Source organism: Podarcis vaucheri (genome assembly GCF_965113315.1).
Source record: "Podarcis vaucheri genome assembly, chromosome: 10".
In the NCBI taxonomy this organism is placed as follows: domain Eukaryota; kingdom Metazoa; phylum Chordata; class Lepidosauria; order Squamata; family Lacertidae; genus Podarcis; species Podarcis vaucheri.
This window is the reverse complement of record NC_138748.1, coordinates 12,825,179-12,841,199: the sequence shown is the minus strand read 5'-3', so window position 1 is coordinate 12,841,199 and position 16,021 is coordinate 12,825,179. Positions and strand designations below refer to the sequence as shown.

The 16,021-nt window shown below is 41.6% G+C and overlaps 1 protein-coding gene across 11 annotated transcripts in view; it reads right to left on the bottom strand.

The window, feature by feature from the left end:
- Positions 1–16,021, bottom strand: part of TAFA5 (TAFA chemokine like family member 5) — a 354,249-nt gene that overhangs the window by 177,934 nt on the left and 160,294 nt on the right. For all 11 annotated transcript variants that reach the window (XR_014223828.1, XR_014223829.1, XR_014223830.1 and 8 more), the window contains exon 2: positions 10,653–10,802. Coding sequence is in view for 4 of the 11 variants with exons in the window: in XM_082239904.1 (XP_082096030.1) it covers positions 10,653–10,802 (150 nt within the window). In the remaining 7 variants the exon portion in view is untranslated. The remainder of the gene's footprint in view (positions 1–10,652; positions 10,803–16,021) is intronic.

Below are 16,021 nucleotides of genomic sequence, written 5' to 3'. Positions count from 1 at the left end.
AAACCACATCATAAATTCTGAATTATACATATTATTCAATAATCAAACAGTCCAAATATTATGCCAAAGTATAAAAAATATTCGGGGGGACTTCACCACGCTCCATACTTCTTGACCTATATTTGTGTGATACTATTGAGATTTCAATTGTGATCTGAAATTTTCAAGCAACAGGTGAAATGTTTGTTTCCTAATTGTCCTGTGGGGTTGGATGATACCAGAAAATGGAATGACAGAGAAACCAGTAGGAGAACACTTCAGTCTCCCAGGACATTCTATACAAGATCTCAAAGTAGCTGTCATAATACAAAAGAATTTCAGAAATAGACTGGAAAGAGAAGTTGCTGAATTGCAACTTATTACCAAACTTAAAACCATGGAGAGACCTGGTCTGAAGAGAGACATTAGATTCTTATCTCATTATACAGTGGTACCTCTGGTTGCGAACGGAATCCGTTCCAGAGGCCCATTTACAACATGAAAAGCCCGCAACGTGAAGCACCATATCTGCACAGGTGCACGGCATGATTTGGTGCTTGTGCGCATGCGCAAAGCACAATTTAACGCTACTGTGCATATGCGAGCAGCAAAACCCAGAAGTAACTCTTTCCGGTATTTCCGGGTCGCCGTAGGACACAACCTGAAAAAACGTAACATGAAGCAAGCGTAACATGAGGTATGACTGTACATGATAAAGCTCTTTTTAGCCATCTCACCCCTTGCTTTTTCCTGTAAGACCAATTGCAGTCGTTAACAGCCGTCAACAGGTTTACCACACCTATCAGCCAATCACCCATTCCCACCACCCTTCTGAGTAATACCCCTCCCCACCCTCTCACTATATATGGTGACTTCTGTTTCAGTGTATCTGAAGAAGTGTGCATGCACATGAAAGCTCATACCAATAACAAACTTAGTTGGTCTCTAAGGTGCTACTGGAAGGATTTTTTTTGTTTTGTTTTGTTTCGACTATGGCAGACCAACACGGCTACCGACTTGTAACCAAAACAAAAGTGTGTGTTAGAAACCCCTGTCTAGGGCACTGAAAATGAATTTATTGGCCAAATACAAACACAGATACTGTGTGTTTGTTTGTTTGTTTGTTACCAGGTGAATACGTAAAGGGACCCCTGACTATTAGGTCCAGTCATGACCGACTCTGGGGTTGTGGCACTCATCTCGCTTTTTGGCTGAGGGAGCCGGCGTACAGCTCCCGGGTCATGTGGCCAGCATGACTAAGCCGCTTCTGGCGAACCAGAGCAGTGCACGGAAACGCCGTTTACCTTCCCGCCGGAGCGGTACCTATTTATCTACTTAAACTTTGATGTGCTTTCGAACTGCTAGGTTGGCAGGAGAAGGGACTGAGCAAGGGGAGCTCACCCCATCGCGGGGATTCAAACCGCCAACCTTCTGATCGGCAAGCCCTAGGCTCTGTGGTTTAACCCACAGCGCCACCCATGTCCAAGTGACACCAAGTGAATACTTTGTAGCTTAATGCAATGGAAAAGGTACCTTGACGGGAAGTGTAGGAGCTACTTTGTTAACAGAGTGCAAATGGAAGAATGTTTATTTTGCTATATATTCCCACAACCACTTTTTATTCAGAGTCAAAGCTTTTATTCAGTTAAAGCATCAGTGAAGGTGACCATGTAATGTCAACAATGCTTCAAGACAACCTGAAAAAAGAAATCATTAATACTGCATTGTAGGACTACAATTGGGGTTAATAAGCTCTAGGGGATAAAGAACTCTTATGAAAGCTGAAAAGAATTGGATTCAATAGTTACTGAAACTCTCACAGAAAGTAGTAAAGGTTTTTGAAGATAGGCTTACCTTATTTTTCTTGACATGAGTATGGATGGCTATTGTTGATACAGCCATTATAAGCTGCTAGTTATCTACACTCATTCTATTTATTCTTTCCCAGTGGGATAATGAAATTCTGCAATGACTAAAGAAAAGACAGAAAGTCTCACTAATAGAGGCCTTCAGGAACAGTTGAATGCTAGGGTTCACTTTCTCGTTGTTATCATTTTACAGAATATAGACAGCAAATATGGTTGGGTACTGGAGCAGTACTGGAAAATATGGATTGAGTAAAGTGGTACCTAAAGTTAAGTACTTAATTCATTCTGGAGGTCCGTTCTTAACCTGAAACTGTTCTTAACCTGAAGCACCACTTTAGCTAATGGGGCCTCCTGTTGCTGCCACGCTGCCGCAGCACGATTTCTGTTCTCATCCTGAAGCAAAGTTCTTAACCCGAGGTACTATTTCTGGGCTAGTGGAGTATGTAACCTGAAGCGTATGTAACCTGAAGTGTATGTAACCCGAGGTACCACTGTACTTCCATACATTAGTGAAACACTACAAAGAATGTAGACTCAAAGCACATATACAGCCACATGCAAGCCTTTGCTGGGTAGCTCAGAGTGTCACTTTGTGCATTCAAAATGTGTAAAGGTAAAGGTAAAGGGACCCCTGATCATTAGGTCCAGTTGTGACCGACTCTGGGGTTGTGACGCTCATCTCGCTTTATTGGCTGAGGGAGCCGGCGTACAGCTTCCAGGTCATGTGGCCAGCGTGACTAAGCCGCTTCTGGCGAACCAGAGCAGCACACAGAAATGCCGTTTACCTTCCCGCCGGAGCGGTGCCTATTTATCTACTTGCACTCTGAGGTGCTTTCGAACTGCTAGGTTGGCAGGAGCAGGGACTGAGCAAGGGGAGCTCACCCCGTCACGGGGATTTGAACTGCTGACCTTCTGATCAGCAAGCACTAGGCTCTTTGGTTTAACCCACAGCGCCACCCGTGCCAAAATGTGTATGTATGATGTAAAGCCTGCTTCACTTTGTGCAAATTACTGTGTGTGTGTGTGTGTGTGTGTGTGTGTGTGTGTTTAAGTGGCAATGGGACAAGAACCCTGCATGCTAAGACACAGAAAAGCAAGACTATCTGAACTTTGAACCTGGGGCTACCAGAGAGCTTAGGGAAGCCAAGCAGAAAATTCAACAGAAATAAGGAAACAGGTTTGGCACATCCCTAGCGATCACTAAGGCAAAATTACCTGGGAACTACACGGAATGCAAATGGCAGAATTATGTATGCAATGAACAAACATCCCCTTCTGATGAACTATGTTTTTTGAACATGTCATTTCCCCAGTAAAATAAAGCATGCATTTGATGTAATTAAAGATCCCATGGCAGTGTCTGTATGCATGAGGGAGTTAAACCTTGCATCCTGGCGAAGTTCCAGTTTAAATAATTAAATCTTAAAATTTCCCAGCACTCTCAGTTTTCATTTCCCAGCCTCAGCTGCCATGTTGTTGCCAGGTTAGACCCCAAAGGAGACCACATTAAAGTGAGAGATGAAGTAATTTGTGCTTATAGTTAAATCTCCACGTCTTTGGGGATGCTACAGATGAAATATAATTTCCAGGGAAGCAAGAGAAGCAAACTATAACATGAATAGCTATTCATCACCTATAATTCTTTCTTCATGCTTTGGCGACACCTATTTTTCCCCCTAGATGCTTTCTAGGACATAATAGAGATCACCTCCACAGCCAAATGGTATTCAGGGAGCAACAGAAATAGGACAGAATAGAAAGATGAGTACAACACAAAGGAAAGGATTGGTGATGGAAGAAGCAAAATGATGAGGAAGGGGAAGGGACCACGCATATCAAGGACTGGCAAATTTAAAAGGAACAAACATTGGAGAAATCCCTTATGAGCGACACAATATGAGGTGTGGTGCATACAAGCTATAGGATGGCGCCATCAGTATCTAAGGAATTTGAATAAGGAACAAGATTGATCAGGGTAAGGTGGGGAGACTGTAGCTGTCATTCAACAGCTTTAGGTAAAGGTAAAGGGACCCCTGACCTAGTCGCAGACGACTCTGGGGTTACGGTGCTCAACTCGCTTTACTGGCCAAGGGAGCCAGCTTACAGCTTCTGGGTCATGTGGCCAGCATGACTAAGCCGCTTCTGGCAAACCAGCGCACGGAAATGCCGTTTACCTTCCCGCTGGAGGGGTACCTATTTATCTACTTGCACTTTGACATGCTTTCGAACTGCTAGGTGGGCAGGAGCAGGGACCAAGCAATGGGAGCTCACCCTGTTGCAGGGATTCAAACCACCAACCTTCCGATCAGCAAGCCTTAGGCTCTGTGGTTTAGACCACAGCACCATCCACTTTAGAGCACATTAAAACAGATTGCACAGTAACCGACCTATGTTTTCCTTTGCCTGTCAGCTCTGTAAAACACAAGAAACATCATACCTTATTCTGCCTCTTAAAATTATCCACAAAACACAGGAAACTGTAGACATGAGCCATAGAAATGCATGAGAGAACACTTCTCTCCCCCACCTCAGTAATGTTTCAATCTTTTTTTGCATTCAGAGGCTCACAGCCGTTTCCCAACAACTGTATAAGCACTTTCACAGGAGATAAGAAAACCAACCCAGTGTGCTGGACAGAAGGAAGATCTCAGTTGCACCAGCAGTCATTTGGATTCTTTATAGCGCAAAACACATTGGTCAGATGGATGAAGAGCAACTGCTGTATGAAACCAACAGTGCTAATTTCAAAGTCCATATGATAACTGGTATATCATCTGTAAGGTACTTCTTTTTCCCCCGTCTACCATCAGTGACCACACCACACAGGAAGTGCACTCAGATTTTCCAACCTTTGACAGCAGCCGGTGCACATACATGTTGGTGCTTTAGCCTTAACATCAATTATGGATGGTGCTTGCCAAGTATGCCTTTGATGTACAGTGGTTTATGAATTTAATCCATTCCGGAAGTCCGTTCTTAAACCAAAGTGCTCTTAAACCAAAGCGTGCTTTCCCATAGCAGCGGGGGACTCAATTTACAAATGAAACACACTCAACAGGAAGTGAAACCTGTTCTTATTCCAAGGCAAAGTTCACAAACCAAAACATCTACTTCTGGGTTTGCAGCGTTCTTAATCCGAGTTGTTCATAAGCTAAGCTGTTCTAAAACCAAGGTACCACTGTAATTAATTCTTCTCATGAGGGAGAGATGGTGAAAGCTGTTTTGGACGTCATCAGCACCACTGAAACTCCGGATATAACACTTGATGGCTGACTATCCTAAGGCCATAATCTCTGGAACTAGTAGAAGAAGCCTGCTTAACATACATTATCATTATTGTATTATATTGGTACAACGATTCTCCATGTGATACAAGCTGATTGGTTGTATCCATTTAAGTCAACCCATTTGTGCAAGTACAGTTGGACCTCCCCTCCCTATTCTCTCCTTGCAAACCCTGGAGCAGACTGTGGAGGGACACGGGGAGATAAGGCTGAAAAGTTCCATTGTGCAAGGAAAACAGGGTGACATAATTAAATATAACCCAATGCATTTATAACCACTGCATAAGACAGCTGTCACACTGGTGTTGTCATGTCCTCCTTGCAGGTTTTACCATGTAGATCAGCATATAGTGACATTCCAAAAAAGTCTACTATCTCTTCTGTGTTCGGGTACATACGGTGTCAGACTAACTTGTCTGAAACACAATTAAAAAACTTAAAAGCTTGGAACCAGCCGGTATCTCTGTCTTTACCTCATGGCTGAGGAACTTCATTGTGCTCCAAGATAATTTGGACTGTTTCATTTGAATCATTAAATACTTGTGGTATCCAAGTAACGTTCTCCATTCAACTAGAATAAATCTTCACTAGTCACAGGTTGCCAAGCTGCATTAGCATCCAAATTACTATGGTATTATTAGAATTTCTTTCTGCAATTATGATGCATGGCTGATCTTTCTGTGTACACAGATGTGGAAGGGACCTATGAAGTTATTGCATCCTTATGTCTATCTGTATTCACAGTACGTGAAAAGAAAGAGTTGAATTAACGATAAGCCTTTAAAGAGCATAAAGTTAGACTTTGACCAATGTCTCACCTCCTCAATAGTGAGAATTGTGACCATACTACTATTCTTTTCCCTAAATGGGAAAAAAAGGTGTACTGGTTTAGCAACTTGACAAATTGTGTCCTCCTCACAGAGGGCACATGTTGCGGTGAGATCAATGTGACTGACCCAGGGTTGTGGGTCGGGTTATTTGGATAGCCACAACGCCCGATTCATGGTCCCTCATTGCTGGGTTCAATTTGGCCAATGGGAAAAAAGGCAAACGGTTCAAGGCACCTATATATACCCATGCACATGTCGTAGAGCTTCCTCTTTTCACTCGTGCATCAGAACACCCGCACACATCTCCCTATATTTAGGGTTTTTTCAGCAATTGACCTTGCTACACTGTCATGTGTCATCTGTCATTGGGACAGGGGCACGGTAGGAATTTTACCACTTGGCTGATTGGCTGTTGCCATTTGGGTTTCGCCTGCCACCTAGCAAATAGTCACAACTTGTAAGGTTGCAGATAGGCACTGGTTCAAGGTGGATAGGGATGCGGAGCTGTGAAGGGTATTCTGTTAAAGGAATCCAAGGACTCAAATTGGTTTGGTCAACCCCCGGTAGGAGGTTGTGCCCATGCCTGAGTCCAGGGAAGCATCTGGGGAGAGAACAGAATCTGTTCCCAGGCTTTTCACCTGCCTCAGGTGTTCACCTTTCACTGACCTATGATAGAGCTCTGGGTCAGCGCTACCTGCAAGGGTGTAGGGAGCTAGTCAAACCAGAGCCTATGCAACCACTCACTTATCTGTAATCAATAAAGTTGTGGCCTAAATTCTGCCAAAAACCAGAACAAAAATTTGAGTCAAATGTGTCTTTATTTATTGGGGAGGTCTCGGGATCTGAACACGCAATACCTAATTAGCAGTTATATGATAAGACCAATAACTACTGAAACTAGTTCGCGCTTCTGTCTTGAAATAAATTATCCAAGCCTATTCGTCTGAATACGGATATGGAATAATCCCAAGGTTTTAGCAACAAACACCTGTCTTCCTAAAGTTTCCCCACACCAGCCAACACCATGCTAGTAACAAATCCATCAGATCTTTCCTTTTTTGTTTTATTTGTGCTAGATTTATATCCAGTGAAAGCAGTAACACACACTATAAATTCAGTATTTATAATCTTAAGAAGCCTTATATCTTAAGTAGGATGACATTTAAAGGCTGAGATCTCCTACAGTACATTCAGAGTATTTTCAGGAATTTAACGGATACCAATCCATAAAACTTCTTATAGTCATAAGAACTGTACTTATTCAGCTCAGCTCATGAATACACTAAGACAGGGTATTTGGAGTGCAGCCATTTTAGTCTCACTGAAGATAAGCTATTTAAGCCCCGGTGCTTTAATTTAAAACAATTTGCACCCATTGAAGTCAATGCAATTAGAATGGCTAAAATCCAAGTGTCAACTGTAACTATTTCATGGATCACAGTTGCAGTGCATTAATTTAATTATGTATTGCTCTTATTTTCTATATTTAGAGTGCAACATATTTTACATTCTCCCTTTCAAGGACACAACGAAAAGCACACACACCATAATTTTGTAAGAGTCTGGTGAACTAGGATTCATTCACAGTCAGTTTTGACCCCAACTATTCTCTGTAGGTTTTCAAAGATAACTGGGTGTGGGACGGGAAGAGAGAAAATAATATTAGCTGAAGGTAATGTGATTAACATTCTGGTCTAAAAAAATAAAAATCAGTGTCAAGTGAAAACATGCTAGTCATCAGATGTGAACACTAACATATGTGAATATTAAACCAGAGATGCAACAGGGAATCAAACCTATAAAAGTCTTGTATCTAAGAGGCTGTTGTATAACACTGAGGTAAACCATGATTCGAAATGAACTATGAAGTGTTATGAATACAAATCTAGGTTGGGAATGCTAGTCAACTGAAAAGTCATTATCCACACGTTTTGTCAAATATCCCATGGCACTAAGAATGATACACTGAAGATGGCAGGTTACCTTTACATGTTTGCCTTTGACATGTTAATAGCAACTATTGGTTACTTTGCTTTATTTCTGATTTTATTTATTTTGTTAACAGTATGCTGCCCTAGCAAGAACAACCGCTTAGTGAATTGACTATAGTTACAGAAACCTTATCTAATTTTATTAAGTTATAGCACTTCACTATGGTTTTTGAAATGTTACATTCATTATTTCACCTTAATTTAATATATATTTTAAAACATTTCAGTTTACTTTGTTCTTGTAATTAACATATGCATTGACATTCTCTGTCTCAATTGCTCTCAATCAAAATTAACTGCTAGATTATAGTCTTTCTGACTTTGAGTATCTTTACAGCCCTTCTTCCTGTGGCAGAAGCAAAAAGAGTACAAAGGGAGAAAAAAAGTCTAAATTCAGAATTTATGGTAGCTGTGAGGTGCAGCAGTGGGTTTCTCCCTCTGCCTAAATAAAATGTAACAATAAAGGCAGAAGTCCCTGCCTTTGGCATGCAGTCTGAAGCTCTATCAAACAAGTTCAGTTGCTCTAGAACAGTGTTTCCCAAACTTGGGTCTTCAGCTGCTTTTGGACTACAACTCCCATCATCCCTAGCTAGCAAGACTAGTGGTCAGGGATGATGGGAATTGTAGTCCAAAAACCGCTGGAGACCCAAGTTTGGGAAACACTGCTCTAGAATTTATCATTGCTACAGGCTCAACTGTTTATAGCATCAACAACCCCTAAATTCTTCAGATTCATAAGTCCTTATCAGGTCATTTCAGGGTTACTTATACATACTTACATCCTTCTAAATAACTAGGGAGTTCCCTGACAATGCACTAATCAATATTCTAATTTGAGGTAGTCTCTTTACTACCAACCTGATAGACACTAAGCCACTTGAGTTCACTATTTGAATTATTTAAGAAAATGATGCTGATAAATATTTTATAATGACAACTTACACAGAATCTGATACACATTTTTGGTTATAAATTATATGGGTTGTAATAAAGTTTACTTCCAAATAGGGTATTAATAAATAACATGCACGATGGGAATAAAAGAACAGGATTCATAACAAAATCTATCCTAAATCAAAATAAAATATATATTTTTTATTTCATTGGTACAGAATAAATGAGTCTGCAAATGTAGAACATGGGTCCACTCAACACTAATACATATCTAAATCATATGCACATAATGACTTTGGTTGAACCAAAGCTACATCTATATCTTCAGGTAGAAGAACTCAAATATATCATAAACTGAGTATACTAGAGGAAAAGTTGGATAGGAATCTTTAAACTATGCAAAAATAAAGCAAGTTAACATGCCAGACAAATCAAATGCAATTCCAAAATTAGTAGACCTATTAAGATCTTTGACTTAGAACTGCATTATTTAAATCTAAAGGGAAGGGGGAAACAACTAAACATACCATGGCAAAATATGATGGAGCAAATATAAGGAACAAGCAGATTTTAGAGTACCAACAAGAATGAAGGCAAAACACAAAAATAGAATGGATGTGATGCTTTATATTTAGCTTGGTGGGCAGGCAATGAAATCCCCTTTGCACTGTCTTCTTTGATAGTCAGTGGGGGAGTCAAATTCTGATGAAATGGTACTGAAGTCTCAGCATTTTTATTTTTTTTAATGGGCTCAAGTGTGAGTCATTTTTCAAAGCAGAGCTGAATTTATTATCTTTTTTTACAGAAGCATCCGTTTGTATTTTCCCTTGCAAAACCTAAATCAAAACATGCTATTTTTAATGCTGTCTATTTATAACAGGAGTCCTGTTTTATCTCAGTTTAATTGCAACCTGAATGTTTGTCGGCAAGTTTTCATCAGCAGGCTTACACTGCTGACTGCACCACTGGTGTCTTAGTTGGAATACAGCAGCTCATTTGAGACATAAAAATGATTTCAAAGTGAAATATTTTCATCCTCCCTCTACATCAGCATTTTTGCAAGCTGCAGGCAACACACTGCATCTGCAGTGAATCATACAGAATGACGTTTTTAATGAGGTAAGGGGCAGCAGAAATATAAGGTATAATACAACAGTTCCATTCTAATGTCATATTCACTAGCACTTCCACCTTTCCCCAACCACATTAACTTTCATGCAGGAGTGGTCACGTTGGCTACGATTCAAATTAAGATGTAGAGTATTAAACTAGCAATGCCAGTTAGGCTGGCTGTGAACCCAGCTCTTGATGCTCGGAGGAAGCAATAGAAAGGTTTTGGAGAAGCAATCTCTCTCTTAACACAATAGTACTGCAATGCAGGACATCCATTTCCCACACCATTACAAAACCAATTCTAAGTCTGTGGATTCTGGCAGAGAAAACGTACAGCGCTTGTTCCAATACGCCATCTGGACAGCATAGCTTGGTTGCCCATTGGTATGGAACTGACACACAACCATCCCACAGATACAGATCCACGGAGAAATGACCGGACATTTCTCAACTTCATCAGCTAACAGAAAACAAAGGCTCCAGACCAGAAGAGAAAGCGAGTCAATTGCCTGTTAGAGGCACACAGTTAATGTGTACAAGAATTCCCAGCGTAATCCTCGGGTCAACATGTTCACTTGGCTGGTGATTGCACAAATATTTGACAAGACCCTTTTTCAATCTGAACAAATAAAGTGCTTGATAACCAATTCTGTGCTGGGCGGATATTAAGTTAAATGATCTTTTGTCTCTTACCATCGACGCAGGCTGGCCTTGCTCTCGTTGTACCGGCAATCTGTCCTTTTTTACATGCACAACGAGCTGTTTGTCGGGCTATAGTCCTTCGGGGCTGACTGCTATCTCTGTCCAGCGTAACAATCTCACATGTACCTGCAGCCAATTGACCTGGAAAAAGAACCAGCAACAGGTACCATAGTCACTGAATGCACCATAGCCACTCTATTACAGGAAAAAAAAGTCACAATCCATTGTCGTAGCAGGCACACAGGCACTCCACAACAAATGGAAAATGAGCTTATGGATACAATAAAAACAGAGGTAACCAACATATGCTCCTTTTGCTAGCCAAATGAAAACTTTCAGTCTGGACCAGTCAGAAAACTATTTTCTATAAATGGTTTCATGGAACAAATCACTTTTACTTTGTTGAAAGAACTACTTTAGTAGTGATTAAAATAAAAGATGTATTTCAAATACACTTGTGCAAGAAGCACAAAAGTATTCAAAGGGAATAGAGGTATGTTAAGAATTACCTATCCTTTATCCAAAATACCTGGAATTATGGATCCATACCTCCACAACTTTGGTGAAACGCAGTACAGTTTAAAAATAACAAACTGCAGCCAGTTAAAAGCTTCATCATTACTCTGCTTCAGTCTTATTTCTGTTACAAAACATCAGCATAAAATATGTAATTGCTTTAAACAATTCTAAGCAATAGGAATTACTCAGGAAATAAAATATCGCCCCCTTCAACTTGAGATCTTTCCCGTAATATTTCTATATTACTACTCCTTTAAAAAAAACAATAGGATTACTACTCTAAAAAAATTTTAAGGCAAAAAATTATATCGACAGAAAACCTTATACAGGCAAACCCCATTTTAGGCGCAAAGGATATGTGTACGATTGTGCACATGTGCACAGCACTGAACACAGAAGCCACCTGGAAACATCATAAAAGATGTTACTAAAAGAGTGGAGCAGGGAGGGATGGGAGTGGAATGAGGCAGAATATTTCAATTGCACACAATTTCGTGCAAGCACACAATGACCCAGAACACAACTCCAACACAAACTGGGGTTGCCTGTAGTGGCCACAGCTATGAAATAAAAAGGCGTGACACAAGAAAAGTTTGGGTAAAACATGGGGGCATGCTTATTTAAATTTATACAAATTATCTGCAGTGTGACTGTGTGGGAACCTCACTTTTGGGTGAAGCCTGCCTTGCTACATGAAAAGGGGAATTGCCTTAGGTTCCACTACCACCTCCTTTTATCAGCCCCATGCCTGAGGGTAGATAGGGAGGCCTTCTTGACCCATTCACTCTCAGGGGGGTTTGCCCCCAAGGTGATCCTTACCAAGACAAGAGGCCCCGCAAACCTGGAAAGTTAGTCCCTGGTCTCGCCATTCACCATAAAGGTACCTAAAGATGCTCGCCCAAACTCTGCCCTGTGAAATTCTAACACATTGCTGCCCAAAGTGGCCAACTAAACAGGGATAATGATAGGAACAGCGAAGTTTTGTTAGGCCCCTTTCTTTCCCCAGGGCTACAACAGTTTAACAAGAAGGTACAGCAACTGAGGCTGTCAGTGGAACTTTTGTGACCAATGTCCCTACCATCTGCCAAGGCTATAATAAAAACTAGGATATTGAGTGCCAAGAACTAACAGTAGCAGCAGAGAAAACATGTTCTCCACTTTATTTTCAACTTTCAACTTTCTTGGACACATGAAACTAACCACAATTACCTTGAGTTTCTGCTTAACCCTCAAGAAAGGAGGTCATTTTCACCGGACAGGTTTAATTCAAATCCATCAAACCTCCTTTGCGGAAGGTTCTCAGGCAGGGTGGAAGGAGAAAGAACTTGCCCATGTGAAGACCACCTGGTGGAAACACTTACACATATGGTTCTTAATAGTAAACTATATGCTGATCTCCGTCAGCAATTTCTAGATCAACTCTGCATCCCCAAATGGAAACTAGAGTTGGAGGTCATACATTTTATATTACTGGGGAATGATCAGGAGCTCACCAAGTTAGTGGCTAAATATCTCTATTTGGTTTTTTGTCGTCAAAATACACTGCAGACGTCTGATCTCCCCGGAGACCTAGAGATGTGATGATAGACCAATCTGCCTCCTTTCTTTTAGCAAATCTTTTGTGCCACTGGGGGAGTGGTAATTCAGTATTGATTTGTTTTGGATGTTTGGATGCTTGGATGTGATGCCAGTAAAAGGTTTGATGATGATGATGATGATGACGACGATGATGATAGGAACAATCAACCAACAGAACAACCCAATCAACCTAGTTCAGAAAGGCAAAGAATCAAAACAGCACTGTAAGAGAAAGTGATGGCCAAACTTGGTCCTCCAGCTGTTTTGGGACTACAACTCCCATAATCTCTAACAGGACCAGTGGTCAGGGATGATGGGAATTGTAGTCCCAAAACAACTAGAGGGCCAAGTTTGGCCATCACTGGCTTCCATAGTCTGTTTGCTCAGCTCCACCCACCCTACACCAACACAATGTGTGGCTGCATGCTGCCTGGGTAACACTGGGCTCAGTTCCCAGTGTGCACACAAAGTCCCACTTCTGCTGGAGCTCTCTAACCATGGTGGCTAAGCAGCGATTGTTTAACTAGGTTATTTTTTTAAAAAAAGTAACTCCCCTCCCGCCAGTAAGCTTTTTAAAAAAACAAAAATGGAGGATGGCACTGTTTGTTTTGTTGCAGCTGCTAGATTGTAGATTATGTCCTGGTTCTTAATGTAGAGCCGATAAAAACATAACTTTCCCCCTAAACAGGTGTTTTATGTTTGCCTCCTGCAAGACAGAACAGAGCCCCCAGTTATTGGCTCATGATTGAATATATAATGTTAACTTTATTTATGTGAACCTGCACAGGCAGAATGCATTTAATCGTCGGGAAATCTGAAAATAGGAATGAAGTGCAGGTGCAAGTAGACCGGATCACACAGTTATGCTAATATCTGCAATATGTTGAAAGTTATATAGCAGCAGAAATTTGAATTTGCACAAGAACGTGAAAGAGCAGATACCACCTTTCTGGCATTTATAAGAACCCTCCATACTTGAGCAGCGTGGGGGGGCATTAAATACATTAAATGACACATACAAGGTCAGTAGTACATGCTTTCCTAACCTTTCGGAGCAATCTGGAAGGGACATTGGGGAAGTGAGAGAGAGGGTGTTCCATTGTGCAAACGGATGCCCATTCTGCTAGTTCATGGACACTATTTGCTGTAACCCAATAAATATATTCTAAATATGGTTTCCATTTATGGAACACTTAACTTTCTCAGTGATGCACTTCTGTTGCAAATATAACACTTTTTTAAACCATCAGGAATATGCTGCATTCTGTACCTGTGAAAATGTGAATCCCAGGCACCTATTGGCAATTGGCTGAAGGTGGCGCTGTGGTCTAAACCACAGAGCCTTGGGCTTGCCAATCAGAAGGTCGGCGGTTCGAATCCCAGCGATGGGGTGAGCGCCCGTTGCTCTATCGCAGCTCCTGCCAACCTAGCAGTTCGAAAGCATGTCAGAGTGCAAGTAGATAAATAGGTACCACTCCGGTAGGAAGGTAAACGGCATTTCCGTGCACTGCTCTGGTTTTGCCAGAAGTGGCTTAGACATGCTGGCCACATGACCCAGAAAAACTGTCTGCAGACAAACACCAACTCCCTTGGCCAGTAAAGCGAGATGAGCCAGAGATAACCCCAGAGACTGGACTTAACTGTCAGGGGCCCTTTACCTTTAGAGGTACTATCAGGGCAATCCTGCATGGCTGAAAGCAGTTTTGTCCTGTTACAGGGAGGGGTACCTTTGTTTAGTCATAGAAGGCACAATGAACATTGAAACATTTTCTTACAGGATCCTATGCCAGCAAGAGGTTCTGTTCTGTTTGAACTTAGCATTCTAGAGGCCTTTAAAAAACAACTTTGTTTCATATTAATCTAGAAATGTATTACTCTGAATTGCACATGCAGCCTTATGTTACACTCTCACACACTAATTTTTCCCCATGTGCCGTCATTTGGATGCCTAGCAACACAAGCTCTTTTTATAACTCAAAATGTACAAAGGTTCATTTGACTAATTCGCTGCTAACAAATTTTACCTGCAGATATCACATCTGCTATGAAGAAGTGAATCCCAGTAGCCACTGTATACAGGATTTTTGCAGATTTGCTAAGGAAGACTAAGAAGTATGCCTATATCATATGTGCATGAACAACATATACACTCCAGAGCAGAGGCTGCCAACTAGGGCTGGGCGATATCTGCTTTTCAGCATCATGATTTATTACCATGATTGGGACGTGGGTGGCGCTGTGGGTTAAACCACAGAGCCTATGACTTGCCGATCAGAAGGACAGTGGTTCAAATCCCGGCGGTGGGGTGAGCTCCTGTTGCTCGGTCCCTGCTCCTGCCAACCTAGCAGTTCGAAAGCACATCAAAGTGCAAGTAGATAAATAGGTACCGCTCTGGCGGGAAGGTAAACGGCGTTTCCGTGCGCTGCTCTGGTTCGCCAGAAGTTGCTTAGTCATGCTGGCCACATGACCCAGAAGCTGTATGCCGGCTCCCTCAGCCAGTAAAGCGAGATGAGCACTGCAACTCCAGAGTCGATCACGACTGGACCTAATGGTCAGGGGTCCCTTTACCTTTTATACATCACGATATTCTGATATATCATCACATCTGATATAAGGATGGATTTATGTAGAGGCAAGTGGATGACTTCATAGTTTTCCCCAACATTGTGATTTTTGCTGGCGCCTGCTCTTGTGATTCGATGGCCCCTGGGGCGAGCTTAGCCAGCAGAGTTAACAGGGGCTGCAGGAATCGAGAGAAGCATTGGCTGGCTTCACAGTTTTTCCCACATTGTGATTTTTTTCACAGCAGACACCCACACCCACACACACCATGATTCACCATACATTGCCAGGTCAAAAATTATGAAACTGGTATCACAATAAGGACTTCAATCTGGTTTGGGATGATACGTTGATATATTGCCCAGCCTTATTGCCAACTTGAGGTGTGGAGGCTGTGGGCACATCTGCAAACTGGACAAACTGTTATGAGAGCCCCACACATCCCACAACCTATCACTGTATTTTTTCTCTATAAGATGCACCAGACCACAAGACGCACCTAGTTTTTGGAGGAGGAAAACAAGAAAAAAAATATTCTGAATCTCAGAAGCCAGAACAGCAAGAGGGATCAGTGCGCAGTGAAAGCAGCAATCCCTCTTGCTGTTCTGGCTTCTGGGATAGCTGTGCAGCCTGCATTCGCTCCATACACATTTTCCCTTAAAAGTGAGTCTTATAGAGCAAAAAATATGGTATATATTGGC